The sequence below is a fragment of the Epinephelus lanceolatus genome, chromosome 17 (genome assembly GCF_041903045.1).
Source record: "Epinephelus lanceolatus isolate andai-2023 chromosome 17, ASM4190304v1, whole genome shotgun sequence".
NCBI classification, from domain to species: domain Eukaryota; kingdom Metazoa; phylum Chordata; class Actinopteri; order Perciformes; family Serranidae; genus Epinephelus; species Epinephelus lanceolatus.
In genome coordinates this window covers 43,371,021-43,383,132 of record NC_135750.1, presented here as the reverse complement: position 1 = coordinate 43,383,132, position 12,112 = coordinate 43,371,021, and the positions used below count along the sequence as shown (strand labels likewise).

The 12,112-nt window shown below is 37.8% G+C and overlaps 1 protein-coding gene across 2 annotated transcripts in view; it reads left to right on the top strand.

Moving 5' to 3' along the window:
* col13a1 (collagen, type XIII, alpha 1) overlaps positions 1-12,112 on the top strand; it is a 187,976-nt gene that overhangs the window by 140,178 nt on the left and 35,686 nt on the right. For both annotated transcript variants that reach the window (XM_078160554.1, XM_078160555.1), the window contains one exon: positions 514-549. In XM_078160554.1, coding sequence (XP_078016680.1) covers positions 514-549 — 36 coding nt within the window. The remainder of the gene's footprint in view (positions 1-513; positions 550-12,112) is intronic.

Genomic DNA, 12,112 nt, shown 5'->3' with positions numbered 1-12,112 from the left:
TCTTGGTAAAGGAGAAAACCTCATTAACACAGATTTATAACAAATTTGCATGCAAAATCTGAGAGGGAGGAGTGTAATTTAAGCTTATAAAAAATGGAAGCAAAAACACATTGTTCTTATTTTTGTTTGTTTGGGGGTTTTTTTCAGCAATCTCACTATGAGTTACAATAGTCTCACTATGACAGGATCTTTGGTAGTCTTTTTTTAATATCTCTTATTACACATTTAATGGGAATGCTTGCACATAAGTGAAAGGCCAATGTAGGTAGTTGCTGACGTCGCCTTGCATCGTCACAGAAGTTGAGCCAGGTTCAGCTTTCTTCCTGGATGAACCTGTATTTTTCTGCCTCATTGAAATGAATGAGGGCACTGCATTTTTTTTAACACAGTGCTAATGTCAGTTTGAACATGATTGCAAATGAGCTTATTTCCCCAAATGCAGCAAATATGTGTATTTTCCATAGTGAAGCAAATATGCACAGCCACTAATGTTATTCATATTTCTTTTTGCAGGGTTTAGTAGGACCACAAGGACTCAAAGGGAACCGGGTAAGATACCACTAGATAGATGTGATAATGTTTTGCCATGTATGAAGCTAGCATAATGAAGAACATGATACTGGCTAAAGAACACACATTAGATTTAATTTGTTGAGTACACACAGACCAGGTCAATGAACTACTGAACCAAACTCTGAACTAAACTCTTTATGGGTCATATTAAAAAAGGCCAGACTGGTATTTGCATTATTTAACCTCTGCCATTATTATTCCTGTCTGGCCCCACTGCCTGGTGGGGCCAGAAAGGTCACCTGAGCAGAGCTGTGGTGACTTCAAAGACTCTCTCAAGCACGAGAGGAGAATTAAAGAGCTGCATATCAATAAAGTGGATGATCTCTTTGTAATGAAGCATGAAAAAAAGCCAGATGAGTTTGCTTTGATTCTTTGATCCACTTCAGAATAAATTTTAACAGATGAGATGACATGTATAATCCTTCACAATACCCCAGCCATGACCTTTTTTTTTTTTTTTTTTTTTTTTTTTTTACATTATAATAATAATACATACATACATACATACATACAAGTTGCCATGGTGATGGCTTTGTCTGCCTCAAACAATTCTCCTATTTTATTGTCTTTTATCACATAATGTCATTATCACATCATAATGTGGATTTACTTTAGACTTGAAATTGAGAGATGAATATCGGTCTCATGTCTGTGCATTAAAGCAGCTACAACCAAGAATTTTAGAACAATGGATCTAATTATTCTGTGTAGCGGTGATGATTCTCTGTGGTGTAACATCTTTCACCCAACTCTACAAGTTCTACAGAGTTTTGTTTTTATTTATTGAGTTTTAATTTTTATCAAATTTCAGCTCATTGTTTATGGAACACAACTTAACTAATTTGGTTCACTGTCACTGCTCTTGTATTGTCATTTTCAGTTGCTGTTTTTAAAGAAAAGCTTTGATGAACCCACTGTACACTACATTTTCAGCTCCACACAGCAGGCAGACACTATTAGAAACTACTTGGTGAACATAATCTGGCATTTAGCAGCTAAAGAGACAGATATTTCCTTCAGGAGAGTCCAAAACAGACTGAGCTTAGCTGGTTGAGCAGAAACACGACTCCAGATTGTAGCTTGCGTTATGTGTGTTGGATGTAAAAATAGTACACTGTTTGCTAATGCATTCACTGTGTTAAGTTAAAAGGTGACAGCATATCAGTGTTGTTTGAACAGCTTGTTTGCACTGCAGGTTTAGGTAAAGAGCTGGAGTCAGAATGCAACTGGCTTTGACTAACATAGGGATTAAAATGGAGAGAGCAGCTCCATCCAAAATTAAATCAAAACCACCACTTCTAAAACTCACAAATTTACATGTTGTATCTCTCTCTCTTTTTTGTATTTACACACAAACAAAAATATAGAAATGACAATTTGTAATGTTAGGGGGAGTTACATGCTAAAAGTGCAAATAACAGTAAGTGCATTGACTGTGCAGCTGGCTAAAGTCAGTTGCTGTCACTGTAAGGTTCAGGTTCCTTTACAACGAAGCATGATTTGGAATTAGCGAGGTAACTTAAGGGTTAACTCTGGGTTTTTAGTACTATGAAGCTGGCTCTCTTTTCTCCCAGAGCCTCAGGTAAAAAACAGTAGCCTTTATATTGAATATGTCAGTAGAATCATTTCATTGTTCCAGGGCTCTGTTTCCACTGGTTTTAAAACAGGCTCTAATAAATATAGAGATAGTTTATACACTAAACACGATTTTAGCACGATTTTACCTCATGCAAAGTTTATTTCAGCCCGTCGTGCTGGCTGCCGGTGTTGCTATTTTTACACTCTGATCCCATCACTGCAGCTCGAAATAGCATGAGACACTTGTGTCATCAGAACGAGTAGAAAATTATTTTATTGGAAAAATAATCCACTCCTGTTGTTATAAATGCAACATTTTGGTCAGATAGACCCCATCAGTCAATAACTAGTTTTCCACCCTTTGCTTCAGTAGCAGTCTGGCATCACCTTAAAATGTTTTATGTGACATGTTAAGAGTAGTTTCATCATCATCCAACTAAATAGCAAAAAGTTCTCTTCACTAATGTCACATATAGCCTAGTGATACTTACATGTAATTTAAGTCTTGGCCATCGATGACTGTTTGGATTGTATTTTCAGTGTTTCTACATTTTCCACTGTAAGATTACAGTAGCCTACTCGCTCATAATCAACACCCCCGCCTCTTTCACATGAATGCACTCGTGACTGGATAGGAAAATCTAGAGTTGACTTAACTAGTTGATAACCAGCTTTATAGTTCCGGTTATCCAGACAGCCAATGTGACGGGTTAGTCAAGCCAGATAACTAAAAGATATCCCGAATAAGTTGAACTGGCTTCGTAGTACAGGCCTCAGGTTTAGGAGCATTGTGCCTGTACAGAGACCATCTGGTAATCCATGTTTTAGACAGACATATTGCATAGAAGTACTGGGAGGATGGATAAACTGTTCATTTGAATTCAGACAGAGCCAGGTTAGCTGTTTCTTCCAGCTTCTTGTCTTAAAGCGAAGCTGTGCTAACCACATCCTGACTCCAGCTCTGCTTTTAACACACAAAAATGAGATTGATATTCATCATCTTACTTTCAGATATAAAGCAAATAAGCATATTTTCAATCATAGAATCTGTTTTCAATATCCATATTCCCTTCCTCTAAGAGAATGATTCTGTTTCCTTCCCATTAACCTGTGACTTTTTTAATATTTCCACTCCCATCTTTAAGTCTTCACATTTCATAAGCTCTCTCAGCACATTCAACTAGCCCCTTGTCAAATATGTCCAATGTTGGCTGCTACAGAAACCAGAAGAATACACCTCTGTTAAACTTGAATGTGACTGTGCAGTTGAAGGTGCTGAAGACAAAGCTATGGGATAGTGTTTGTGTTTTTACACTTTATCCTTTCCTTCTTTGTTTCCACAGGTCTTCCTATCCCCTTTTCCTTCCCTCCACCTTGCTCTGTGGCCCGTGGCTCTTTTAATGCCGGGGCTGCCCTCTCTCCCTCTCACAAACCTTGGCCTTCTGCTCCTCCTCCTGCATTCTAATGTAGTCCTGGGTTAATCTTCCTCCTCTTACATCTCCTTTGTATTTCTTTTACCCCTCCCTAACAGTATCCCTTTCTTGCAAGCCTTCATGCAGTCCCTCCAACCCCTGACCAATACCCCAAATTGGCAAGCAGTGCTCTTCCATCACTGTCAAAATGTATATGCTACATTTTGATGCTAGCACACCAAAATTGCTGCATGTTTCTGAGCCTGTCATTCTTAAGACAGTTTCATTTTTCATAGGTGAGATTCCTCACAGACTAAACCTTTCAACAAGTAACTGGTGCCTTAAGAACAGCTGCCAATTATTCATCTGTAGTCTGTAGTCCTGGCATGACTTGTAACTACTTAAAGGTCATGCAGTGGCCTTCATAATTTCCCAAGTGGCACAACAACTCTATCAAAGTATAGCAAGACTGCACAAAGAAACACTGCATGTCACTTCAAGTGACTGCATGAACAACAAATCTTATCTCTGAATGTGAGCCTCTGCTACTAGCACCACCCACAGCTAGACAAAAGCAATGAGCCAACTGGGTCAGAAGCCTTAAACCTGAAGAAAGTCTGAAATATGACATTCCAGTTGTGTAGGTGATGCTAAGACAGTCCTGGGAGAACACTACAGTCAGGCAGCTAATTATTGGTCTTATGGTTACACATAACATTGTAATTTCTTTATCTGAGTCCTTACGGCCTGATCTTGGTGTACTATGAAGCAATCAAACAATAGTCTAATTTTACCTTGTAATCTGCACACAGTTGGAATAAATGAACTCTAACTCAACTTTATTTATATTGCACCTTTCATATATTTATTGCATTATAGTACATTTATGTTGATTTCCTGTGGGTTAATAACCATGAAAAATGTGAGTTACATTTTAGAAGGGGTGCCTTTTTTGTGGCAGACTTTGTTTGATGGGTCTGGGATAGAAGGCAAAATATTTTGTTTGGCAACTAAACGGTAAAATAACATGTACTTCGGATTGCAACATTATTGTTATTTTAGTCTCTATATACAGACTCTACATTCAGTGAATGTAGAGTCTGTAGGCAAACCCCAGAGATCTTGCCTCCGGAAGAAGGACGGAAGAGCCCTGGTTTCCGGTTGTAGGCTGTTTGTAGTGTGCGTGATATTGACTAATCATGTTTGAGCCGGCTGCAGTTGTTGCCAGGTTAAACGGTCCATGCAGTGAACTAACGAGGCGGAACATAATTGCTGTCACTGCAAACTCTGAATCCATCACAGTGGTTCAGCATATTTACTAATATATAAACGGAAGTCGGAAACGGAAATTCGCCTCCTCCGCCCAAATCAAACCGGAATGCCAAAAAATCGGGGGTTTGCCCCCAGAGGCTGTATCGCCATCTGCCGGAAGTCAGACGCCGAATACAGCCGATGGGTTCCGAGAATGTTGTTATTGTAATGGTGCCCAAAAGGGTTGGACGCATGCTTTTCTGCACGACACAGACATAAAAATCAAAATCAAATCAAACAAACATGAAAACAGCAAGAAAACGTGAAACATCACAGACAAATAATAAATAATCAATAAATAAAATTATTCAAGAATAAAAATTAAAACTATGAAATGTTAAAAGATTAAAAGTTAATTAAAGTTAATAGAATTAAGTAAAATAAACATCAAGGATAAAACTAATGTAAAAACCAATGATCAAAACTTAAAAACAAAGGCCAGATAATAACAGACCAATAACAGACCAAATTAAAAGCCAGATTAAACAGATGGGCCTTTAATTTCCTTTGAATAATACCAAGAGAGCTTTCCATTTTAAAATCCAGGAGCAGAAAATTCATTAGTCTAGGGGCATAAAAACAGAAGGCACTCTCACTGTTGCTTTTATGAGACAAAAAAGAAACATTTATAGGAATAGCAGTGGAGTGACCTTGTTGGAATATAAAATGATTTAAAATCTCTGATGTAGGAAGGTGCAAGGTCAAGCTCAGTAACAGTAAAAGACCTTTCAAATCAAACACAAAAATGGACTGACTTTGGCGATATTCCTAAGATGAAAAAGTATGTTTTAATGACCTTGTTAAAATCACATGTAAAATTTGAATCAAAGTCTACAATCACCCCTCACTTTGTGATATTAGTTTTAATCTGTTTGCTAAAGCCACCAATCATTGAATGCAGTTTCTCACTCTGCTTGGGGTCCTATAAAAAAAAGAATCTCAGTTTTTTTGACTCATCAATCAATTAATCAGTAATTTATTTGTCACACAAGGCAGGCTGTTCTCATGCACTGTTTATTGTTATTCATTTATTAACCACGTAATCATGAGCCAGTCATTTGTGGATAACCCAGGTAATCTGGAAGGCTGGGGTCTGGTGACCAATACACTAACAGGAGTAAAGAAGGAAGTAGTATAAAGAGTGGAAGTCCACGTAAGGAAGCAGGTTGGGGTGGTGGATGGGTCAAACAAACTTAGAACTTTCCCAGGAAAAGTTGTGCCCCATTTGAAACCAAGTGAACTTTGAGTTATTGTAAGGCACATCACCATGTTTCTTTTTCCAAATATTTTCTTTTGCAAAACCTGGCACCTACGTTACACACAATGCAAAACCCAGTCAGAGATTCAAACACGTGTTATGCTAGTAGCAACTAATGTAGCCTGGAGCCTCTAGTCTGCAGCTATAGATAAGCAGCAGGCTATATAGGTGTGGTATTGGGGGGAGAGCCCTATTTTTGAGGGACACATGTATGCACATAAATGAATGTGCCCACTTCCATGCAAAAATATAAAAATATGAGTTAGGGCTGACACCTTGTGGTCAGTTGTTCAATCTGTTGGTTGATATGCTCTTGTGTGACCTAATTCTCATTGATCAGACAATACCTCGTGATACTTTAAAAGCATTTTTTTTTCAGGCAAAAATGCCAGGAGCTCTTCTGAGAGCGCTCAGCACCCAGCTGAGAGTGCCTTGGAGGCACAGCCTTTTTCAGCTAAGATGCTTTGGTTGCTATGATACAGAATTTTCGCTTAAGTAAAAATGTCAGCACAAGGTAGAGTACTCTCTCTGGATGAAGGGAAGCCTGAAGCACAAAGGGAAGAGAGGACAGACCCATGAGTCTATGTGGCAAACAGTGTTAATTTCTCTTCCATTGTTGTTGATGTAATAGTTGGTCTTTTTTGTATTTGTCCCACTCTCTCTCCACTGTGATTGAACAGCAACTAGAAAAAAAAGCTAAACATGGTGCAATTACTGCAGAGACGCTTAGCGTCTCATCATGCTGCCTGCATTTGTACAGCAGCGTAGTGTAGATATGCACTCCTGCCATTAAGAAAGACATTTAAGAAACACTGGCCTCAGGAAAAAAAGATCATTATTTTCTTTGAAATTTCTTTATTAACGGGATAAACCCCTTGAGATGCAACATCTCGTTTGCGAGGGGGTCCCACAGGTCAATCCAAAACACTAGACAAAAAATAGTAATAAAATAAAATAAAACTTGACAAAGACAACCATTAACAACCTTAATCTCAACATAAAATAAAGAACAAAAGAAAGAGAAAGATAAAATAGATCAGTCTAAAATAATTTTAACATAATCATAGTAAAAATAAGAGAGGAAAAAAATAGAATAATAAGAGAATTTGGGAGTGACAGTGCATTAAATTATGAATGGAAACATTGACAATCAGGTTTTAAATAAATAAACAAGGTATTTTTAAATAAATGGAGCGAGGACAACAAACGAATATAAACAGGTAGAGTATTCCAGTTGGAAGGGGCCAACAACTTGAAAGCTTTTTTGCCAGTTTCTTTAGTGACAAAGGGGACTGTAATTGGAAAGATAAGGAACAAAAAATTGTTTAAAACAATGAGGGAAATTAAAGTGAATGCATTTGAAAATAAACTGAAACCAGTGATATTGCCGTCTATTATCTAAAGAAAGCCACCCAAGTGTGTCATATAAATATACAATGGTGAGTAAAAAAAGAACAACCTAATATAAATCTACATAATTTGTTATATGCCACATTGAGGGGCTGGAGATCAGTTTTCGATGCAGTCTGGTAAACAATATCAGCATAATCGATTATAGGCAGAATAAGTTGCAGTATGAGTTTTTTTCTGACATTAAATGTAAAACAGTGCCTAGAACGAAACAAAACCCCTACACCAAAATTAAATTTCTTTAAAACATATTCAATATGTGGTTTAAATGTTAGTCTTGAGTCAATCCAAACACCCAAATATTTATACTTTTCCACTTTCTGGAGAACTCTACCATCATTACAAGTTAGAAACAAAGAATCTTAATCTTAAGTTTTTGTCTCGAACCAAAGAGCATTGCACATGTTTTAGTTTGGTTAAGTATTAATTTGTTTTCAGAAAGCCAAGTCTGAAAAATATCAAAGTCATGTTGTAAGGATTCTTGAATTAGTAAAAACGAGGGCTTTGAGGTGTAAATAATAGTATCATCTGCATATAATTGGACAGAACAATCAGAAAAAATAAGAGGAAGGTCATTAATGAAAATAGAAAAAAGAAGTGGAACCAAAGTTGATCCTTGAGGAACACCTCTAGGCTGAATAAGTAAATCAGATTTACATCCTTTGAGAGAAACACATTGTTTTCTACTATGTAGATAGCAATTGAACCACAAAAGAGCATGTTTAGATAAACCAGTGGCATATAGCTTGTCTAACAACACGTAATGGTCAACAAGATCAAAAGCTTTAGTAAGATCAACAAAAATTGATCCACTAAGAAAACCCTGATCAGATGCCGAAAACACATCATTTGTAAATTTTAAAAGAGCAGTAGTCGTGGAGTAGTTGGATCTGAAGCCAAATTGATATTGAGAGAGAATATTATTAGTGTTCAAATAATGATTTAATTGGTTAAAAATAATTTTTTCAAAGACTGGAACATAAAATAGGTCTATAATTATTAGGATCAAGTGTATCACCACCCTTATGAAGAGGAGTAATACGTGCACATTTCCAAATGGTAGGCATTTCATATGTACACAAAGAAAGATTGAATAAATCTGATAATGGAAAGCATATAACGTGAGATGCTAATTTAATAAATTTTGTCTCAATTCCACCAAGCCCAGGACCAGTGCTCTCTTTCAACTCAGCAATTATACTAGAAACATCAGCGGGGGTTATAGTCTGAAAATGAAAAGAGCTATGAGCTGGCGGAACAGGGATTGAATTTAAATGTGGGGTATTAGGGATTAAGTAGGAGCAGACAGAGGAGAAATGCTGATTAAATGCAGAAGCAATGGGTAGTGGATCATTAAGTATCACATCAGAAACTCTGAGCTGATTAATTGAGAAATTGTCTGATGTGTTCATAATGTCCTTAATTTTACTCCAGAATTTTTGGGGGGTTTTGAAATTATTATTTAGGGATTCCCTATAATAGTCAGACTTTGCATTCCTTGCTTGAGTTTTACTAGTGTTCCTAAATTTTCTGTACACTTCCCAATCAGTAGGACTCCTTGTCTGACGAAATTTAGCCCACGCTTTGTCCCTTTCTCTAAAGAGAGATATGATTTCAGCATTGATCCACGGTAGATGAGTACCTTTGACTTTTGCTTCTCTCCAAGGAGCGTGTTTATCTACCACCTTCAAAAATTCAGAAGAAAACAAATCCCATGCATTTTGGACATCTGGAATCAAGCTAAATCTTTCCCAATTCAAATTAAGGAGATCAAAAATAAAAGTATTAGGGTCCATTTCCTTACATTGCCTAATTCTAATCAATTTGGGTGGGGATCTTGGTAGTTTGATTTTCCATATACAGTAGACTATAGAGTGATCACTAAGACATTCTGATAGGACACCCACATCTGAGATTCTATTTTTATGTGAAACAAGAATCCAATCAAGTAATGTCTGAGACCTAGTGGGATCCTTAATTAACTGGGTCAAATTCAAATTTGAAAAAGACATTTTATCCCCATTATGGTGGAAACACAACTCTACCACGTAGAATACACTCAGTGCATTGTGGCTCCACAAATAACAAGCAGATTTTTTTATTTGCTGATCAGCAAATCAGTTGGTTGAAGAATTTCAGTTGGCCAAGATTTCTTTGGTTGACTACAGCCCTACTATCATTTTAATTCAAGCAGAGAATATTTAGCTTTGGACAACACAGACTAAAAAAATATTCATGTTTGCAAGGGTTTTTTTGTTTGTTTTTTTAAATTGCTGTCTGTCAGGAAAAAGTTCAAAGGCCAACACATATTGGGCAAGCAATGGCTTGTGTTACTTTGTTCAACAGACTAGACCAACATTGTATCCCATAACAATTACAAACAGAGCTTCAAATGTTGGTCTTACAAAAAACAGCAAGGTAACTTTTCCACCAGCTTCTTTGAAAACAGTATCCACAGCCTAAATAAAACATTCCAAAGAAAATCATTCACTGCACATACACCATTACACAGTAGGCAACATGTGTTGAATGCATCCCGACACCACCCTGCATGGAATAGAAAGGAATAGACAAAATTGCCTTTATTAGAAATTGCCTGTGTGAATAAACACACACATTGACAAGTGCATTACAATGAACATTTTATTTTTTCAGGAATCTAAATGTACACCATATATATGTATATACAGTACAGGCCAAAAGTTTGGACACACCTTCTCATTCAATGCGTTTTCTTTATTTTCATGACTATTTACATTGTAGATTCTCACTGAAGGCATCAAAACTATGAATGAACACATGTGGAGTTATGTACTTAACAAAAAAAGGTGAAATAACTGAAAACATGTTTTATATTCTAGTTTCTTCAAAATAGCCACCCTTTGCTCTGATTACTGCTTTGCACACTCTTGGCATTCTCTCCATGAGCTTCAAGAGGTAGTCACCTGAAATGGTTTCCACTTCACAGATGTGCCTTATCAGGGTTAATTAGTGGAATTTCTTGCTTTATCAATGGGGTTGGGACCATCAGTTGTGTTGTGCAGAAGTCAGGTTAATACACAGCCGACAGCCCTATTGGACAACTGTTAAAATTCATATTATGGCAAGAACCAATCAGCTAACTAAAGAAAAACGAGTGGCCATCATTACTTTAAGAAATGAAGGTCAGTCAGTCCGGAAAATTGCAAAAACTTTAAATGTGTCCCCAAGTGGAGTCGCAAAAACCATCAAGCGCTACAACCAAACTGGCACACATGAGGACCGACCCAGGAAAGGAAGACCAAGAGTCACCTCTGCTTCTGAGGATAAGTTCATCCGAGTCACCAGCCTCAGAAATCGCAAGTTAACAGCAGCTCAGATCAGAGACCAGATGAATGCCACACAGAGTACTAGCAGCAGACCCATCTCTAGAACAACTGTTAAGAGGAGACTGCGCCAATCAGGCCTTCATGGTCAAATAGCTGCTAGGAAACCACTGCTAAGGAGAGGCAACAAGCAGAAGAGATTTGTTTGGGCCAAGAAACACAAGGAATGGACATTAGACCAGTGGAAATCTGTGCTTTGGTCTGATGAGTCCAAATTTGAGATCTTTGGTTCCAACCGCCGTGTCTTTGTGAGACGCAGAAAAGGTGAACGGATGGATTCCACATGCCTGGTTCCCACTGTGAAGCATGGAGGAGGAGGTGTGATGGTGTGGGGGTGTTTTGCTGGTGACACTGTTGGGGATTTATTCAAAATTGAAGGCACACTGAACCAGCATGGCTACCACAGCATCCTGCAGCGACATGCCATCCCATCCGGTTTGCGTTTAGTTGGACGATCATTTATTTTTCAACAGGACAGTGACCCCAAACACACCTCCAGGCTGTGTAAGGGCTATTTGACCAAGAAGGAGAGTGATGGAGTGCTGCGGCAGATGACCTGGCCTCCACAGTCACCGGACCTGAACCCAATCAAGATGGTTTGGGGTGAGCTGGACCGCAGAGTGAAGGCAAAGGGGCCAACAAGTGCTAAACACCTCTGGGAGCTCCTTCAAGACTGTTGGAAAACCATTTCAGGTGACTACCTCTTGAAGTTCATCGAGAGAATGCCAAGAGTGTGCAAAGCAGTAATCAGAGCAATGGGTGGCTATTTTGAAGAAACTAGAATATAAAACATGTTTTCAGTTATTTCACCTTTTTTGTTAAGTACATAACTCCACATGTGTTCATTCATAGTTTTGATGCCTTCAGTGAGAATCTACAATGTAAATAGTCATGAAAATAAAGAAAACGCATTGAATGAGAAGGTGTGTCCAAACTTTTGGCCTGTACTGTATTATCATCCATAAGATGAAAACACCAGAGTAGATGTAACTGTCCAGTCTCCCTCACAAGTCCTCCAAATCCTACTTTTACTGTAGTAGTAGATTGTCCTGGGAAAAAAAAGAAACCTGCTCACCAACTGCACTGGCTTTAAGCTCTCTTTTCTAACTCCCTCCACTGACCTTCCCTTTCCTCTTAATGTACATTACAAAATTGTATTGTTTTTTTTTTAAAAAAAATAGCAAAAGACACAACAAACACATTAG